We start from the raw sequence: 21,423 nt of genomic DNA on the forward strand, positions 1-21,423 counted from the left end.
ATTTTGGAGCCCAGAAAAATAAAGTCTGACACTGTTTCCACTGTTTCCCCATCTATTTCCCATGAAGTGATGGGACCGGATGCCATGAGCTTTGTTTTTTGAATGTTGAGTTTTAAGCCAGCTTTTTCACTCTCCACTTTCACTTTCATCAAGAGGCTTTTGAGTTCCTCTTCACTTTCTGCCATAAGGGTGGTGTCATCTGCATATCTGAGGTTATTGATATTTCTCCCGGCAATCTTGATTCCAGTTTGTGTTTCTTCCAGTCCAGCGTTTCTCATGATGTATTCTGCATATAAGTTAAATAAACAGGGTGACAATATACAGCCTTGATGTACTTCTTTTCCTACTTGGAACCAGTCTGTTGTTCCATGTCCAGTTCTAACTGTTGCTTCCTGACCTGCATACAGGTTTCTCAAGAGACAGATCAGGTGGTCTGGTATTCCCATCTCTTTCAGAATTTTCCACAGTTTATTATAATCCACACAGTCAAAGGCTTTGGCATAGTCAATAAAGCAGAAATAGATGTTTTTCTGGAACTCTCTTGCTTTTTCCATGATCCAGCAGATGTTGGCAATTTGATCTCTGGTTCCTCTATAGTAGAGGTATATAGTAGTAGAGATGAGAGTTTGTCAATGCTCAGATATATAAAATTCTCATTAAAATTAATCTAAAAAAGCTGAAGTTATTACATATAGAATTTCAAAAGATAGCCAAATTTGTCAAACAGTGCATTTCTGCAAAAAGTTAAATAGCAATGCAAATGTTGCCTTTTCTGTAAACAGCTGTCTTTGAGAAATAACAGTGAAGCATTGTTAATTTGTGTTTGTATAAGGTAAATCTTTTATAAGATTTTAGGCTTTGAGAATACTGAAGCTATAGTAATTTGTCATTTTACAAAGCAGCAAGACATATTTCCATATGGAAGATTAGAGAAATTTAATTTTTCAAAATATCTTTTAATCATATGTCATAGACTTTCCTTTTTCTTGGTGTAGTAAATAGAATTCAATGCACATGCTTCAGAAACAGTGTTACTATAAGTGCAAAGTTTTCTAGTGAAATGTGTTTTTCTTTGGCAGAATTTTAATACATTTTATCTGTTTTCTTAAACAACTTAACATATAAACTTAAAATTTGTGCAGGATTTTCAGAGGCTGATGTACAGCCATTTTCAAAAGAATTAAAGACAGTGCAAGGTGTAAAGAGGAAGAAAAGCAGAAGAGCAACTAGAGGACCCACATTTCTTTGCCTCAATTTCCTTTACTGCAAAGAATTGTCCAAGAAATTAAAACTTGGGACATTGCAGACATTTGACAAATACAATCATTAAGAACCACCAGTGGGTCAGCTTCAAACACATAATATGCTCTTTATTTAATGAACCTGATAAAATGAAAATGTGAGCAGTTCTCAAATTCTTCTGTCTAATGCTGACAAACTCCACATCTTTACTCATGTCTCTCACTGATCACTCACTAATGGGTAGATGAGTTTATCTAACCTCTGTGAACTCACAGATCTTATTAACTTAATGGTGCTGAGATGTTCATCATTTAGCAGTAGCCATTTCAACATTTTCCTAGTAACTACTAAGTAAAATGTTGTACCACAGATTATTTAAGTCCTCATTTTAGGTGCTTAATAAATATCTAATGTAAAAGTTAAGGGAAAAAAACGCTGGTAGGCAAGAATGCAATTGCTACTGCCTTTTAGCCAAAATTATGAGAATGTATCAGAGAAGGCAATGTCACCCCACTCCAGTATTCTTGCCTGGAAAATCCCATGGACGGAGCAGCCTTGTGGGCTGCAGTCCATGGGGTCGCTAAAAGTAGGACACAACCGAGTGACTTGACTTTCACTATTCACTTTCATGCATTGGAGAAGGAAATGGCAACCCACTCCAGTGTTCTTGCCTGGAGAATCCCAGGGACGGGGGAGTCTGGTGGGCTGCCATCTAAGGGGTCGCACAGAGTCGGACATGACTGAAGCGACTTAGCAGTAGCATGAGAATATATTGGCCCTAGTTTGCCTACCTTTATACCTTTTAAAGTAGATAAATGTAGGCCATAATGGAGTATTTTAAGAAGTAAAATGACTTCCGTACCATTTCCTTCCCTTCCCTTACCGTTTCTATTTTTTGAATTTTTTTGACCATGCTGCACAGCTTGTGGGGTCTTAGTTCCCCAGCCAGGGATTGAACTTGGGCCCTCCTCAGTGAAAGCACGAAGTCCTAACCGCTGGACTGCCTGGAAATTCCCTGCTTTACCATTTCTAATATACTTTTTATGTGTTAGAAAAGACAATCTCTTTTTATATTAGAGAAGAAAATTTGTAATGTGAATTTAGAAAGAATTTTTTGAGAACCTGAGCACTGAGATAAACACTATGAAGAATACAGAAAAAGCAAAGAATAGGTCTTGCTTTACAAAGTTACAGGAAATTTGCCTTTAAGAAACTCATGTGGATCAGCAAAGAATAAAGGAAAATATCTTTAATACTTTTGAATTGTATAGTACAGATTAAAATTGGCTATCAGTTTTCAGAGAAAGGGAAATCCATGAAGACTTGCAGCAAGGGTTGGAACTTGGCTTGAGCCATAAAGACTGCACTGGATTTAAACCAGGGAGAGGAAGCAAAACCAGCAAGAGGATGCTAAAGCTGAAACTCCAATACTTTGGCCACCTGATGCAAAGAACTGACTCATTGGGAAAGACCCTGATGCTGGGAAAGATTGAAGGCAGGAGGAGAAGGGAATAACAGAGGATGAGATGGTTGGATGGCATCACTGACTCGATGGACATGAGTTTGAGTGGGCTCCAGAAGTTGGTGATGGACAGGGAAGCCTGGCGTGCTACAGTCCATGAGTCGCGAAGAGTCGGACACAACTGAGAGACTGAACTGAACTGAACTGAGGAAGCAAGAGAAACCTCATAAGCAAAGAGCCAATGTAACAGTGGCAGTGGAAAGGAAGTAAATGTTATAAGAATGATTTCAAAGGAACAAATAACAGTATTTGGGACCACTTGGATATAAGCAAGGTGTGAAAAGTAGGAGATAAAAGGTACAAAAATGATACCAGGATCTAGGTTAAAGAGAGTCAATGCGCCATTGAAAGAGATGAAGGATTTGAAAGGAAGGAGCCAGTTTCAAATAAAAGGTAACATTTAATTTTACATGTGTTCACATGAGGTATAAAGCTATCCAAATGGAAGTTTTTATTTTTGTTGTTGTTTTAATTTATTGTATTCAAGTATAGTTATTTACAATGTTGTGTTAATTTCTGCTGTACAGCACAGTGATTCATTTACATATGTATGTATTCTTTTTCATATTCTTTTCCACTGTGGTTTATCACAGGATATTGAATATAGTCCTCTGTGCTATATATTCGGAGAAGGTGATGGCACCCCACTCCAGTACTCTTGCCTGGCAAATCCCATGGACGGAGGAGCCTGGTGGGCTGCAGTCCATGGGGTCGCTAAGAGTCAGACACGACTGAGCGACTTCACTTTCACTTTTCACTTTCATGCATTGGAGAAGGAAATGGCAACCCACTCCAGTGTTCTTGCCTGGAGAATCCCAGGGACGGGGGAGCCTGGTGGGCTGCTGTCTCTGGGGTCACACAGAGTCGGACACGACTGAAGCGACTTAGCAGCAGCAGCAGCAGCAGTGCTATATATTAGGATCTTGTTAATCCATTCTATGTATGTTAGTTTACATCTGCTAACCCCAAATTCCTACTCCATCCCTCCCTCACTCCCCTCCCCCTTGGCAACCATAAGTCTGTTCTCTATGTCTGTGTGTCTGCTTCATAAATAAGTTTGTTTGTGTCATATTTTAGATTCCACATATAAGTGGTATCATATGGTATTTGTCTTTCTCTTTCTGACTTATTTCACTTAGTAAATAACCTTTAAGTTCATCCATCTTGTTGCAAAAGGCATTATTTCCAAATGGAAATTTTTAGTATGCAGTTAGAGGTGAGGGTCTAGAGCATGTTGGGAAATATAGAATTGGAGATATAGATTTGATGGTCATCAGAATAGAAGTGATTTTTCAAAGCTATTAAAATAGATGAACTGTTATAATTCCTTTAGAAAGAGAAGCAGATGACTAAAAGCTAAATTTTGGGAAAAGATAAGAGTGTTAGGAGAGAGTGAACAAATGGGAGAGTGTTGAGAAGGGAGTGGTAAACAGCATCACAGAGTGCAAAGTCAGGAGGGGAAGTTCTGAAAAGAGGGTATTGAATTTAGCAATAAATAAGATGAACTTCGGAGAAGCCAATGGCACCCCACTCCAGTACTCTTTTGCCTGGAAAATCCCATGGATGGAGGAGCCTGGTAGGCTGCAGTCCATGGGGTCGCCAAGAGTCTGACACGACTGAGCAACTTCACTTTCACTTTTCACTTTCATGCATTGGAGAAGGAAATGGCAACCCACTCCAGTGTTCTTGCCTGGAGAATCCCAGGGATGGGGGAGCCTGGTGGGCTGCCATCTATGGGGCCGCCCAGGGTTGGACATGACTGAAGAGACTTAGCAGTAAGATTAACTTGTCTTTCTAAATAAATTTGCCAAATAAGGAATTATTTTCAGTAAAATAATATCAAAAGACAAACCAAAAGATTAAAGGATGGGATATTAAGGAAATGGAAACAGAGACAAAAAGTTCTTTTGTCTGAGTTCATTTGTCTGATGATAAATGCAAAGAGAGAATAGCAAAGCTAATTTTTTTAATAATAGAAATATTCCATACATTTTGAGGAACACATATGTCTATATCCTCTATGTATTTGGTATATGATAAAAGAATGGCAACTTGGAAAAATCTATAATGGCGGCAATCTCTAATAGGGGTAGAAACAAATTATAAACATTGCATCTAAAAGACAAGAAGGAAAAGGACTCCACACTTCCACTGCAGGGGGTATGGGTTTGATCCCCTGTCAAACTAACATCCAGGTGGCATGGTCATAAATGAATACATAAATAAAATTGGATTTGAAAAATAAAAGACAAGGTAAAAGAATGGAAATAGAACTCTACTTTCAAATGTATCATGTCTATTTTCATGAAAACTATATCTGTTTCTTTGTTATACAATAAGAATTCTGTGGAATAATGAATTGAATTACACCTTCCTGACTAGTGATAAAGCCACTGTTTAGCTAAATATTATTTAAATGAAATGTTTCTTGCTCTGTTAAATATTTGCTGTTTTACTGATCACTTAGTACACAGTTGCAAATATATAAATAATACTAGAGTTATCAATTTCTCTAACAGCACATGAAAGTTGTCATAAAAATTTATGTACAAGAGTACTGTTTTAAGTTTGACTGTACTCCTCTACGTAAAGACTTAAAGAAAATGTTATTATGAGGATGTTATCCTGAAAATACTATGTTTTCATTACATGTACTGACACCTAGAGAAGTAATGATATTTTTAATGAAGTTATGGTCTTTTTATAATTGCTAATTAATTTTCTCAACTCTTTTAAAAACTGGAATTTTTTGTTTTAAAATACATTTTAAACATATAAAGTAAAATTTATTTATGTATGGATGTGTTCCTTGCTGCTAGCTACTAAGTATAGAGTCTTTGTGTTTAAGACTCACTTGGGTCCTTGTAAAGGAGCTATTAGCATAAATAATACAAGGAGACTATGATATTCTCACAGAGTTTTAATAGGACATTGGATTCTTAAGATGTCTATAAAATGACCCTAAGACCGAAATGCCATACATCAGTAGAATCAAACAGTACACACAGTAGCTCATTTTTCAACAAACTTTTATTAAGCACTTAGATTCCATTGTGCTGCTAAGCATAATGGAAGATAGCAAAGTAAATAAGCCATAGTTTTTGTTCTTCAGGAGCTTAATATAGAACAGAAAGAATTTAAGGATTAGCATTTGAATTTTGGTTGTCCTTATTCCCTGGTGGCTCAGAGGGTCAAGAATCTGCCTGCAATGTGGGAGACCTGGGTTCCATCCCTAGGTTGGGAAGATCCCCCAGAGGAGGGAATGGCAAGCCACTCCAGTATTCTTGCCTGGAGAATCCCCATGAACAGAGGAGCCTGGTGGGCTACAGTCCACAGGGTCTCAAAGAGTTGGACACGACTGAGCGACTGAGCACAAGAGAATACAAAATAAATAAATAAGCACAATCTCTTACTATAATAACTTTGGGCAAATCATTTAATTACTTTTTGAAATAAAAATTTTCTGTCAGATTCCTTCTCTGTAAAACAGAGATAACAATACCTCTATTGCAGGGTTGTAAAGTTTAGAGGTAATATATTTACCTATAACAGTGTCTAACTCATGGTAAATAGATAGTTACTAATAACTGTTACTATTATTGTCTACCTCACAATGAGTTCTTATTAACTGTTGGATGTTTTTTTTTTTTCCTTTTGCTTACACTAACATAAATTGTAGTCGCTCTGATATATCATCTAATGTGCAGGAAGTGACTTTTGTTGTTCCTACTGAAATCAACAAGGAGGTGAAGGAAGGCTTATAAAAATCATCTTGACATAGTACAGATTTCAGTTAAGTGTACTTAAAGAAAGTCAGAGCTTTTGAGGCTGGGATCTGTCTTCTTAAAATTGGTTGCATATACATAAAAGCCATTCATAAGGATCAACCTTTGATTATCTGAATAGTCACTGATCATAAGTTATCAAGCTCTATAGTTCCAAAAGCTGCATTAATTTTTATTAGGAAAATTTTTATATATCCACAGAAGTAGAAAAAAATAGTATAATCCACTCCCACATACAACCCATCAGTTCCAACAGTTATCAACTAAAATGGGTTTTACCAGAAATATCCACAGAAGTAGAAGAAAACAGTATAATCCACTCCCGCATACAACCCATCAGTTCCAACAGTTATCAACTACAATGGGTTTTAATAGAAATATTTCAATCAAAAAGTATAATATTTCCAGCTCTATATCAGTGTTTCTGTATTATTTTTTAATCTCATATCATGGCTCTTGTTGGAATCCTACTTTAACATTGGCTCCTTAAGTTCCTTTTACTTTTAATTTGGATTAATAGTCAAACACTTATTTTCTATAAATATAAAATTATTTATAGGACATGCTTTTAGGTCACAGAATCAAAGGAAAAATGCATGGCTTTGTAACTTTTTTAAGGAAAAGAGTTAAATACGCTGGGTAGAATGTATTTTGTTCTTTGTTTTTAAGGTTTGGCTTGAGCAACAAGTTTGATACTGAATTTCCCTCAGTTCTAACAGGGAAGGTAAGTGAGAGTTTGCATTGAACTTTTCAATTCTAAAAGCATTGGTGTATGGCTGATTTAGTGTTATGACAGGTGCTTTGATGCACTGTAATGAAGTCTAATAGTAAGAGGCCAGGATAATTTTAGGCTGTATCATTAGTGACTGAAAACTGTCTCCGTGACTACTAGCCTATGACCAGTTATTTTGTTCATTGTCTAATAATGCCAGCTATCATTTACTTATCTATTCAGTTTTTCCAGTTTTGCTTTTTTTTCTCAGCACTGGTAGCTATGATTGTTTTAATTTAGATCAGTAATTTCCAGTGATTTTAGAGTTAACAAAATTATTGTTCAACTTTGTATCACTCTGTGAATTTTAAAGTATCCTGTGATGTGATTTGTTATACCAGTACATAAAAAAAAAAATCAAAATTTTCTGCACTTTAGACAGTTTGAGTTTCTATAATTAGACTCACTGCAATAAATTGTTACCAACCTTTTTGTTTCCTGGTTCCTCTACACTCAGTAGTATCTTCTAGCATTGAGGTTCAATCTTCAGAGAGCTTCTAGGATTCAAAAGTGTTTGGAAAATCCTCTTACAACAGTAATGCTAACTTCTAAGCCCAAAGGAAAAGGCTGTGATAAGACAAAAGAGAGTATATAGAACGCCTAGTGTATTGTCAGGTACTTATTAGTTTCACAGTGTAAGTTTGTGATTGTTATTGACAATTCTTCATCAGTATATCCTAGTTTCACCCTGATTGTTTTTCCAGTTTTCTCTACTCAACATCTTTCCATTTTAATTGCTTTTGCTACTTTAACCTTGTTCTTCTGAGTAATTTTTTGTTCTCAGTCCCACCAATAATTTGTTCTCTCTCCTGATATATGATGTCAAATCATTCCATACAGTAATAAACAAGTAGTGATAGTCCCTGGCTAAGTGAACATTAGAAAATATGTGGCCATTTATCTTTTTAGGTTACAAAGAGCCCTTTGGTTTGAGATTTTGGCCTCATTTTCTAGTATGTTATACCTTCCTGTCCTGATCATATAGAATAGTTCACCAGTTTAAGCAGCAGTTCAGATTTAGATTTGTTTTAGATAAACTTTTTTTCCAAGGAAAAATAGCTATGGGAAAAAAAATCTCTTGAATAATAATTGGTTTGTAGAAAGATGGCAAATTCAATATTAAAATTAAAGACAATGTGAATTAAGATGTCTCCAATGGAAAACTTGTTCTTTATATTTCCCTTGTTGCTGCCAAATGTGTGGTCTTAGCAGTTGCATCCAGTTTTAATATTGGTTTAGTTAGAAAGAGTTTGAATTACAATTCCAAGTAATTCTAAAAACTGAATAATTGAAAAAGTCAGAGAATAGAGTTTCCAGGTATAAGACTTATCCATCTTTCCATCTTTGAAATTGGCCAGTTTTATATGCTCAAGTAATCTTCAGAATATTTCTTCACCTTTCCAAGTCTTCTAAAAACTGAAATTCCACCAGCGCAAAGAATAGTACAGTTCTTTAAACTAGGGAAGTAGGAATATTGGACTTCCCTGGTGGCTCATTGATAAAGAATCTGCCTGCAACCTGGGCCTGGTTTCGATCCCTGAGTCTGAAAGATCCCCTGGAGGAGGGCATGGCAACCCACTCTAGTACTCTTGCCTAGCAAATCCCATGGACATAAGCCTGGCAAGCTGAAGTCCATAGGGTCGCACAGAGTCAGACACAACTGAAGTAACTAAGCAGAAGCACCAGGAATATTAAGCTGGATATGAACTGTTCTTAAAGACATCCGTTCTTTTCAGGTGACCACTTTTGTAACACATAATGATTGGATATTTATTCTAGTGTACATTATTTAAATGCACAAAATTTCTCATATGTTGAATGAGGCATAAATGATACAGTGATCCTAGTTTAGTGTTTGATGATGGAAAATGCTGAAGGAATTCTGAAAATCTGATTTTGAAAAATCATATGGTGGCTTTGTTTTCTCTTTATTTTCCCTTTCATGAGATTATTTTTCTCCAGTAGGCACTATTTCACGTGTAAAGGTTATTCTGGATTATCAAAATGCATCTCTGATAACTATGAAGAAGAAGCAGAAAAAAAAATTTACATGTTTCAGGAAAAAGCTAAAGAAAAAAAGTTTGAATTCCAGACTGAGCAGCAGTGTAAATATATTTCACAATGAATAAATGCAGTAGCTAAAATAGAAAATTAAATCTGTATTTTATAAAACCAGTATTCTAGCATGAATGGAATTCTTAAATAGCTTTTATGCCTAAACTAAGCAAAATTGCAGGGTGAATTCCAAAAATCTCAAAAGCCATTTTGTTAAGCTCTATGGCTTAGTATTAATTTTGTGCTTCTTATGTGTTAGTGCTTTTAATATAAATAAAAAGATAATCTTTTACATTAAATTAAGCAAAGATTGTTTCCATCTTTCACTAAGATAAGTCCTGTCATGATAGGATGTATGGAACAGGTGTGTACATACAAATTTTGGTGACCAGAAAATGAAAGAACCACAGAATTTCAGAAAAGAAATAAAAGCTTTCAGCCCTCAGCTTGAAACAGTTAAATGGTGTTACAAGGAAATTAGCGTGCAGTGTTGGGAATTGTAAACCATAAAATCCACCTTTACTATTGTGATCCAGTATGACAAGTGATTGATGGGGTTGTGTTCCCCGTGACTGAAGGAGGCAAATCAGTCCTGCTGGGTTTTGCTTAGATTTTCTTCTGTTTGCAAAGTCTCTTGCATCCTGTTATAAAATATTATGACCCTTTCCCCCACTTTCATGATGTGACTTTCTTTTTTCTAAGAAAGTCAAGAGGAATTAAATGTTTCTTTACAACCTGCCATTCAGCTACAAAGTAAAAGACTTCCATCTAACCTTCATTACTAGTGATACTCAAATTATATGGAAGTAAATGAGTAAAATGTTATTAACTCTGATTCCACACAATTAACTAAACATTTCTTTCACATTGTTTAAAATTGGGAGTTAACCAGTTCTCATTTCCTATGCCTTTATTTCTGTTTTATGACTTTTACTGTTATTCAAATACAGATTTTTTTTTTCAAAGACAATTCTGGCTTCCTTTTAAAGTCAAAATGCAGATTTTAGTTTATTGTGTGAAATTCTAGTAAAAGTTTTATTTTCGGTATGTTTATGTTATGACTTCAAAAAATTTGAATTGTCATTTTTAGAAACTTGAATGTTTTAGTTTTTAATTTGTCCATAGTGATAGAGTACAAGCTATGAATATTATGTATTACATATGGAAAATATTGGTGGGGAAGAAGGAAAATTGCCACATTTTAGAAATGGTTTTATTAATTCATTTCCAGAAGCATGTAATGACAGATAAATCTTATAACAAATTTTACATACCTTGGCATGCAATTTATTTCATTCACAGTGTTTTAAACAAAAATCAAGTTTTACTTTTTGGATTGATTCTTTTCTGGCTTTAGCCTCATTCTTTACTTTTTTTCATCTGTGCTTACATTACACACTTTTAAATAAAAGTTATATATAAAAATTTTACTTTTTAAACAAAATTTAAATTCTAATTACAGGTACTTAAATTTGTAAATGGACAGATTTAATATGAGTATATCAAAATTTGCCATATTTTAAAAATGTATTAGTGTTTCTAGATACACAATTTAAAGAAAATTGATAATGGTGTATTACAGATTAGAGCTAAATATATAAATACATTTTCCTTATTTTAGCTTCCATTTGGTTGCTCACTGGTTCACTAGGAAAAAAGAAGCTGAATGTCACTGTTTAAGAGGTAAATGAAGATAGCAACTTAGTACCTAGATTTTTAAAAAGAACATTTTTTTCTCTAAAGAATTGAAAACCATTAAATTTGCATTCAAAATGTAGCAGATTATCCTTTTATGTAGAATAGAATGTGTAGAAAACCTGTGGAGTTTAACACTGTTAAGTTACCTGATCCAAACCTTCAGTTGATACTCCATGCAAAAAAAAGCCTTGCTTTTTTTCCCCAAATCTAAGCAGAGATATGATTCACTATCGTCCTTTTTCAAAGCATTCTAGGTAGGAGGTTCTTTCTAAGGTATAATTTCCATTCCCCATGAGGTATATAATAGAAATATTATTTTTCTCATTTTACAGATGGGAGACTAAAGCTCACAAAAATTAAATGAACTTACCTAGAATTTTTTATAACTAATAAGAAAGAATCTAGATCTTGATTTATTGTCTTAATGTGCTTAGCCTGTTGGTGTTTTGTTTCCAGTTGTCAGCCATAGTTCCCTGAATTTATTTTCATATTGACTCTAGAAATTTAGTTATTTATTTGGAACTCTTTTTCCTCGGTGATTGTCTTTAAATCATATTGGAGAATGAAATAAATTTACTTTCCTCTTGTAAATACAATTTTGAGCCTTACAAGTTCATAACTAATTAACATATTAGGAGAAAAGGAAAATTTATAGGTTAAGCAAGCAGCATTATTAGGTAGCATGAACAATTCTAATAAAGCTAATATAATTACTTAATGTTTTAATCATGATGGTACTGAATTCTGTGGTCGTGTATCTTTCTAACATCCATTAATCAGTATGTATTATTGATTCTAAGACATGTCTATTAAAAGACAAAAATGTAATAATTTGATTCCTGTAGAACAGTTTTTACTTAGAAGGTTTGTGGAGCTCTATATTTTTGATGCCAAACATGCTAATGGGATTTTTATTTTACAGCAACTTATTTTTCTTAACAATTTCCTAATTCTTGCCTGCATAGCCAGATGGTAGAATTTTTTCTTATAGATTTTACAGTGTGACAGCTTTCTAAATGAAAGGGAATCATTTTTGTGATCTAGAAATGTGATTTCACTGAAAGCAGTCTTTTTAGTATACCTTTGAATTGTATAACCTTCAAGCAGAATTTTCGGTATAAATCTAATTATGCTTGTCATGATCGTGCCTTTGAACTGACTTTGTCGTTGTTTACAGAGAACCATAAGCATCCACTTCCAGGAATGGAGGTAGTAATTAAAAATATTAAATTTGTATATTTAAGGATCTCTCAACTTCTAAAATTTACAGCAGTTATGAATCCATTTTACGCTAAAGTGTTTTTTGAATGTGATCATTTCTCACTGTCTTTTGTTAATGTACCTTTTCCCTACAAACAATGGCAAGTGTTTAAGTTGTTATGTTGCAAATTTACCAGGGAGAAAAGATTTGAGAGTTGCCTTTTTAAAAGTAATCCAGGAATATTACCGAGGTCTAAATTTAATTCTATTTCCTCTAGTAGTATTGAGGTTTTATTGTTATTTTATGCTTCTAGTCTTATTCAACCTTTAGTCAGAGTGACTGGAAACTATAAATAATATTGCCATAATAATGAGAATAACTGGTAAGAAAACTGTGTGACGGTATCCTTTACTACGAATTTTACTGTTGTCATTTTATTATTGGTAATTTCAGAAGATTGTTTTCAAACATCAGAATAAGTTCTGTAAACATGAAATTACATTGTTTTGCTTTCTAATGTCATCCAAGAGCGTGTAATACCTATTTATAGGAAAAGATAGGGAGGAAATAAATATGTTAATTCCTTAAAGTGTTTGTAATAAGACAAACATTTTATTTAGGTTTAGAGATAAATAGTAGAAAGCTGCCCTCAAAGTGTTAAAGATTGTGCCCTTGTTGTAGGTGGCCCCAGAAGAATTTAAGACCAGCATTGGCCGTGTGAATGCATGTTTGAAAAAGGCTCTCCCAGTCAATGTGAAATGGTTGCTCTGTGGTTGTCTCTGCTGCTGTTGCACATTGGGTTGCAGCCTGTGGCCTGTTATTTGTCTCAACAAAAGAGTGAGTAACCATTTTATTGTGTAATAATAATGAGCTAACATTTATTGAACACTTGTTGTGTGCCAAGTACTTTACAGGATTTAATTCTCCTAGCAATGCTGTCCTCATTCTAGACATAAAGAAACTCAGGGCCAGTGATACTGAGCCATTTGTCCAATCTTTATCAACATTTTATTACTTAATATGGGTTCCAGTCATTATTTTAAATAAGTACAAAGTAAGTGGAGTGCTTAAGTAAATGTAACTTGGCTACTTATTCTTTTTACAAAATCTGAAGTTATGATTTAAAGTATTTCCAAGTCACAAGTGTACGGGAGAGTTTTTTCTTGATCTGAAGAAGTGAAAGTAATCTACAAAGTTGGTGGGGGAAATCTTGGTTAGTTTTGAACATGTTGAAACAACGTTCTGGCATGACATTACTCATTGCAGCATAGATTTAAGACTACTATCTTAATCTGATTTTCTTTAAAATTTTATTTTGATCTTCAGAATGATATTTTACCCACTGGAAAGATATCTTTACACTTTTTAATTCAAGTCAGTGAGGAAAATTAATTCATTTACCTCCAATTCTTTTCCCTGTACAACATTGATGATTCACTTAAACTTCTAAATAATAAGCATATTCAAATTCACAGCACCTTGATGGGGTATAATTAATGGTACAGTTGTTTCATAAAAACCAGAAAGATTCCCACCAAGTACTCATATTTTCCTCTCCATCTTTCTCCTGCCCTTCTTAATGTCTGCTTCAAAAAATAAAATGCTGCCACCCCTATCATTTTTTGAATGGAAAATTGGACATTTTATTAATCGTTTTGGTCACTACCAGTAGGTCAGAGCTTTATTTTAAATAGAGCTTAGTTTATTGTTTGTCAAAGCATGAACAGTGTTCTCAAATGGCTTTCTGTAAGTTAAATTATGGGATTTTTTTCATCACACAGATATAGCCAATTTCAGTTACTTTAAGAACAGAGTTTTTGATTTTAATATTATCCAGGATCTTTTTTTCTGATGACCTGTTTACATAGTTGCCTGTTTATTAACACCTCCACCACAAGGCCTGAAATAGAAGCAGTTTATTCAGTCATGTGATTTCACTATGAGCACTACTGATTTGACATTAACGCTGATGCTATGATTTCTCCCTACGCCCTCTATGGTTAATTAAGTATTCATATTGAAATTAAGGTATCAGTATATTCTTAGATCACTGATCTGTCAATTTTTACAGTCTATTAAGTACAGATATGCAGACTGTAGTCCTGTGGGCTAAATCCAGCCCACTCTGTTCTTTAAACATTTAAATCAATTGCTAGCATTTAAAAATTAGAATATTTCTCTTTTTTTTAATTTTATTTTATTTTTAAACTTTACAATATTGTATTAGTTTTGCCAAATATCGAAATGAATCCACCACAGGTATACCCGCATTCCCCATCCTGAACCCTCCTCCCTCCTCCCTCCCCTACCCTCCCCTCTGGGTTGTCCCAGTGCACCAGCCCCAAGCATCCAGTACTGTGTATCAAACCTGGACTGGCGACTCGTTTCATACATGATATTATAAATGTTTCAATGCTATTCTCCCAAATCTCCCCACCCTCTCCCTCTCCCACAGAGTCCATAAGGCTGATCTATACATCAGTGTCTCTTTTGCAGTCTCGTACACAGGGTTATTGTTACCATCTTTCTAAATTCCATATATAAATAAAATTTGAAATAGCCAGTGTCTCTTGTCAAATCTAAAAGTCTGGCAATATGGGACCCACATGCCTACATTTCAGCAGTTGGCCCTTGCTGAGTGGTGGCTGCTTCCTTTAAATAGGACATGTGGTCTCTGATTCACCACAGAACTACCCAGCATTTACATTATCTGCCTTGCTCTGTACACTTTATCGTTAGGACCCTCAATGTTGTACATACTAACTTGTTAAACACACTAGACAATGAAGCAGCAAGCATATTCTAGTAACCTTGTACAAGACACTGTCCTTTTTGGAGCCTCAACTTCTTCACCTATAAAATCCAGATAATATTACTTACTTTAAGGTGGTTGTGAAGATGAAGAGATTTAAGATACCTCACTGCTTTTTTTGTCTACATGGAGAAATAAAAAATAAAATGCAACAATTTAAGAGCGGCTCTTGCCTTTCTAATGAGGAATCTAGCTTCATGACAGTCATGTCTGTGTTTAGCCACAAAATAAAATGGAAATAATATAATTAATCTGCCCTGTGTCAAAGGTCATTGCTGTATAAATGAATGATTATAAAATGTTTCCAAGAAAGAACTATGTAAACAGTCTGCCTTGTAAACTATTTTTTGCCAGTATACATCATGGTTATTTTTCTAGCAAATTAGTTGAAAGAAAAGAAATACAAACCAGAATGCCCTGAGCTGCTCCTAGTCTCTCTTGGCTCTGATAGGATTCTATGGCTACATGATATATGAAATGAAGGTTTTCACTTAACCATTTTTATATTTACCACAGTGATATTACATCAATTTTCAGGCCTAAGCATACTACCATCCTTAAATTTGAAATTACTTTTAACATTTACCTTTGTTTTTGCTATAATATTTACTAAATTGAGAGGGATGTTCAGAGGGAAGGGACTATTATCTCAGGCTTACAACATGAACCAATAATGTTGTTTTCCTTATGATTTCTAATTTAATTCCATTGTTATTAGAAAAGATACTTTGTATGATTTTAATCATTTTAAATTTATTGAGGCTTATTTAGTGGTATAACATATAGCCTATCCTGGAGAATACTCCATGTACACTCAAGAAGAAAATTGTATTGTTGTGGGGTGGAAGGTTCTATATATGCCTGTTAGATCTAGTTGTTTCACAGTGTTGTTCAAGTCCTGCCTTTCTGTATTGATCTTCTGCATAATTGTTCTATCCACTATTGAAAGTGGGGTATTGAAGTCCTAGCTATTATTGTAAAATTGTCTATTTCTCCCTTCAGTTCTGTCAGTTTTTGCTTCATGTATTTTGCAGATCTGTTGATAGTTGTATATATGTTTATAATTGTCATTTCCTCTTGAAAGATTTTATTATTATTTTTCTTTTTTTAATTTTATTTTATTTTTTTGGGAGAATGGCATTAAAACATGTATAAGAAATGAAAGATTTTATTTTCATCACTATATATTGTTATGGAATTGTGTTCCCTCAAAAGTCATATGTTCCAGCCCTCCCCTTTAATCTAATGGTATTTACAGGTGGTTGGTACTTTGGCCCTTGGAAGGTAATTAGATTTAGATAAAGTCATGAACATGGGGTCCTCATGGTGCATTAATGCCCTTATAAGAAAAGATCAGAGAGCTGTTCTCTATCTCTCTACTGTGTGAGGATACAGCAAAAAGGAAGTTATCCATAAGCCAGGATGAGTGCTCCCATAAGAATTCAACCAACCATGTTGATACTCTGATCTAAGACTTCCCATACTTTAGAGCTGTTGTTTAAGCCACCTAGAATATGGTCTTTTGTCATAGTAGCCTGAGTATATTAACACATATACTGAGCATCTTTGTAACTTTTTTTTAGTTGAAATCTATTTTGTCCAGTACTATCTACCCTAGCCCTTTTTTTTTTTTTTTGGTTACTATTTACAGTGGAAAGTCTTTTTCTGTCCTCTCACTTTCAACCTACTTGTGTCTTGAATCTAAACTGAGTTTCCTGTAGACTCATGGATCATATTTTTATATCCATGCTGTAGATCTCTCCCTTTTAATTGAGAGTTTAATCTATTTGCATTTAGAGTCATTAATGATAATATATTAGTTTGCCAGGGCTGCCTTAATAAAGTACCACAGACTAGGTGGTTTAGACAACAGAAATGCATTTTCTCAAAGTTCCAGAAGCTGTAAGTCTGAAGTCAAGGTTTTCGGAAAGCTGATGCTTTTTATTTTTTTTCCTGAATCTTCTCTCCTTGGCTTATAGATGGCTGTTTTTTTCCCTGGGTCTTCATGTGCCTTCACCTGGTTCCCTCTATACATATCTGTGTCCTAATCTCTTTTTATAAGGACACTAGTCATATTGCAGCAGCAGCATATTGGATTAGGGCAAACCCTAATTTTGGGGTTTCCCTGGTGGCTCAGATCGTAAAGAAAATGCCTGCAGTGTGGGAGACCTGGGTTCAATCCCTGAGTTGGGAAGATTCCCTGGAGGAGGGCATGGCAACCCACTCCAGTATTCTTGCCTAGAGAATCCCCATGGACAGAGGAGCTTGGTGGGCTATAGTCCATGGGATTGCAAAATCGGACACAACTGAGTGACTAAACACACAAACACTAATTATCTCATTTTAGCTTAATTACCACTTTAAAGCCCACATCTCCAAATATAGTCACATTCCCAGGTACTGGTGATTGTGACACTTGAATATATGAATTTGGGGGGAACATAATTCAATCTGTAATAGATAAGGGAGGACTTCTGTCATTTTGTCTTTTGTTTTCCATGTGTCATATCTTTTTTTTTATACTCACTCCATTACTTCCTTATTTTATATTTAAATAATTTTTATAGTGTGCCATGTGCCTTCTCATTTCCTTTTTTGTATGTATTTTTAGCTATTTTCTTATTTGTTACCCTGGGGTTTATAACTAATATCTTAAACTTATAACACACTAGTTTGAATTAATACCACTTTAACTTCAGTAATACACAGATTCTGCTTCTGTCCATGCATATACCTCCCCATATGTGTTATTATCACAAATTGCATCTTATATATTATATATCTTTTAATATGTATTTATAATTATCATTTTATACATTTGTCTTTTAAATCATATAGGATGAAAATATAAATTTCAAAACAAAAACAACAATATTGGCTTTTGTATTTATTTATTCAGTTTTACTAATGTTCTTTATTTCATCATATAGCTTGAGTTATTGTCCAGTGTTCTTTCATTTCAGTCTGAAGGACAGTTTTTATCATTTATTATGCTGCTGCTAAGTCGCTTCAGTCGTGTCCGACTCTGTGTGACCCCAGAGACGGCAGCCTACCAGGCTCCCCCGTCCCTGGGATTCTCCAGGCAAGAACACTGGAGTGGGTTGCCATTTCCTTCTCCAATGCATGAAAGTAAAAAGTGAAAGTGAAGTCGCTCAGTCATGCCTGACTCTTAACGACTCCATGGACTGCAGCCTACCAGGCTCCTCCATCCATAGGATTTTCCAGGCAGGAGTACTGGAGTGGGGTGCCATTGCCTTCTCCGATCATTTCTTATAGGCAATTCTAATAGCAGTGAACTCCCTCGGTGCTTATCTGGGAGTATCATAATTTCTCCTTTTTTTGAAAGGATAGTTTTGTTAAGTATAGAATTCTTGAATGACATTTTTTTTTTTCCTTTAGCACTTTAAAAATGTCATTCTACCTCTTCTGAACCTCTTGGTTGCTGATGTGAAATTGGCTGTTAATCTGACTGAAGAGCTCTTTATACATAAGTTGCTTCTCTATTGCTGCTTTCAAGATTTTTCTTTTTGTTTTTGGCTTTCAAAAGTTTGAATAAAGTTTCTATAAGTATTGGTCTCTGAGTTTATCCTACTTGGAATTCATTGAGCTTCTCAGTTTTCCTTTTTCTGTATGTGGACTCATACTAATACCTGATGTGCTGTGGTTTCAGCCTGAGGAACTCCCCACAGTATTTCTTATATGGTAGGTCTGTAGGCAGTGGATTCTCTCAGTTTTTATCCAAGAATATCATTTCATTAGTACTTTTTATAGATAATATCTTAATTAATAGACTATCTTTGAACAATTTGAGGTTTACAGAAAAAATTGAGAAAAAGCAAAGTTCCCATATACTTCCCTCACTCAACCCCCAATTTTCCCTGTTATTAACATCTTGCTCTATTGAAGTACAATTGTTAAAACTGATGAGCCAGTATTGACACATCATTATTACTAACTAAAGTCCATAGTTTACATAAGAGTTCACTCTTCATGTTGTACATTCCATGGGTTTTGACGATGTATAAAGATGTGTACCATCATGTATACCAGTATACTTTGGTATGTTAATCTTGTATCCTGCATCCTTTCTATAATTGCATATTAATTCAAGGAGTTTTGTTGATTTTTCAGGTTTTCTACATAGACAATCATGTCATCTATGAAGTAAGATAATTTTTATTTCTTCTTTCTTATTATGTGTACCTTTTTTTCTTATCTTATTGCGTTACCTAGGGCTTCTAGAATGATATTGAAAAGCAGTGGTGAGAGGGAATATCCTTGCCTTGTTCCTGATCTTAATAGGAAAGCTTTGAGTTTCTCATCATCAAGTATGATATTAACTGTAGGTTTTTTGGTAAGATGTTCTTTATCAACTTGAAGAAGTTCCTGTCTTCCTAGTTTGCCAAGAATTTTTATCGTAAATGAGTGTTGTATTTTGTCAAATATTTTTTCTGCCTCCGTTGATGTGATTATGTGATTTTTATTTTTTAATCTGTTAATGGGATGGCTTACATATTAATTGATTTTTGAATGATGAACCAGATTTACATAAACCAGATAAACCCACTTATTGTAGTGTATATTGTTGTATTTCTTTGCTAATGTTTTGTACAGGTTTTTGCATCTATGTTCATGAGAAATATTGGGTCTGCAGTTTTCTTTTCATATAATACCTTTGTCTGGTTCTGTAATACTGGCCTCATAGAATGAATTAGGAAATATTCTCTCTGTTTCTGTTTTATGGAAGAGATTGTAGAGTGCCACATCCAGCACAACAGGTGAGAAAGACCTAAAACAGGGGTGAGCACATAATGAAAAGACAGACACATATAATTTGGCAAATGAGGAATCAGGGGGCCCTCCTGCTCTCCATGGCAGGAAGACAAAATGGCTCCTTTCAGCCTGCACTTTTATTGGCAGAAGTCACATGAGCTCATTAGGGAATAGCTATACTGGGGAGTTTGATTAGCACAGGCTCTGCTGTTGATCAGGAATATCTTGTTTTGTTTCCATGGAGATGGATGCAGGGTTATGCAGTGAAGTGGAGCAGAGAGCAGGTCCCACCCCAAGAATGTCTGTTCGGCATACTTGGATGATCACAAGGGCACAGTCTGCCACACCCTCGAGTCTGGTCTCTGTTCCACCAGGCTGCAACAGTAGAGCACTGGTATTTCTTCCTTAAATGTTTGAACCCATCTGGGCATGATGTTTTCTATTTGGGGAGGTTATTAATTATTGACTCAGTTTCTTTAATAGATATAAGCCTATCAAGATTGTCTATTTCTCCTTACATGGGCTTTAGTAGACAGTGTCTTTCACCCTTTTCATCTAGCTTATCAGATTCATGGGCATAGATTTGTTAATAACGTTCCTATATTTTCCTTTTGATCTCCATGGCTTCAGTAGTGATAACCTGTATTTTGTTTCTGAAACTTTGTAACATTTTTGTCTCCTTTCTTTTTTTTGTAGTTAACCTGCCTAGACACATTAATTTTACTGATCTTTCAAAGAGCCAGTTATTTATTTGTTGGCTTTTCTCTATTGAAGTCCTATTATGAGTTTGATTGATTTTTACTCTAATTTTTATTTCTTTTCTTCTTACTTTGGTTTGCTATTTTTCCCCCTAAGGTGTAAGTATGTATGGTTGATTCAAGGTATTTCTTCTTTACTAATATATACATTCAGTGCTACTGATTTTACTGCATCCCACAAATTTTGATGTTTTGTTTTCATTTACATTTAGTTCAAAATATTTTAAAATTTCTCTTGAGATGTCTTCTTAGCCATGTGTTACTTGGAAGCGTGCTGTTTAATCTCCAAGTGTTTGTGGATTTTCCACTATTTTTCTCTTGTGGTCTGAGAGCATATATTGTATGATTTCTGTTCTTTGAAATCTCTAAAGATGTGTTTTATGACCCACAATGTGGTCTGTCTTGGTATATGTTCCACCTCAGCTTGAGAATAATCTATCATTTGCTGTTGTTAGATAAAGTAGTCTGTAGATGTCAAATATATCCAGTAGATCAGTAGTGCTCTTGAGTTCACCTGTGTCCTTACCAACTTTATGCCTACTTGATCTGTTTCTGATAGAGGGCTATTGAATTTGCCAACTATAATAGGGGACTCCTCTGTTTCTCCTTGCATTTCCATCAGTTTTTACCTCATGTAGTTTGATGCTCTTTTGTTAGGCATCACTTCAGTCACTCAGTCACGTCAGACTCTTTGCGACCCCATAGACTGTAGCAACCAGGCCTCCCTGTCCATCACCAACTCCTGGAGTTTACTCAAACTCATGCCCATTGAGTCAGTGATGCCATCTAACCATCTCATCCTCTG

General features: G+C 34.8%; 1 protein-coding gene across 5 annotated transcripts in view; it reads left to right on the plus strand.

Moving 5' to 3' along the window:
- The window catches only part of CHIC1 (cysteine rich hydrophobic domain 1), a 41,386-nt gene that overhangs the window by 7,153 nt on the left and 12,810 nt on the right, over positions 1 to 21,423 (plus strand). For 3 of the 5 annotated variants that reach the window (XM_027534431.1, XM_027534430.1, XM_027534433.1), the window contains exons 2-4: positions 7,219 to 7,273; positions 12,957 to 13,112; positions 19,219 to 19,251. In XM_027534431.1, coding sequence (XP_027390232.1) covers positions 7,219 to 7,273; positions 12,957 to 13,112; positions 19,219 to 19,251 — 244 coding nt within the window. The remainder of the gene's footprint in view (positions 1 to 7,218; positions 7,274 to 12,956; positions 13,113 to 19,218; positions 19,252 to 21,423) is intronic. The other 2 variants (XM_027534432.1, XM_027534434.1) reach the window with 1 other exon arrangement.

This window comes from Bos indicus x Bos taurus, chromosome X (assembly GCF_003369695.1).
Source record: "Bos indicus x Bos taurus breed Angus x Brahman F1 hybrid chromosome X, Bos_hybrid_MaternalHap_v2.0, whole genome shotgun sequence".
Taxonomy (NCBI): Eukaryota; Metazoa; Chordata; class Mammalia; order Artiodactyla; family Bovidae; genus Bos; species Bos indicus x Bos taurus.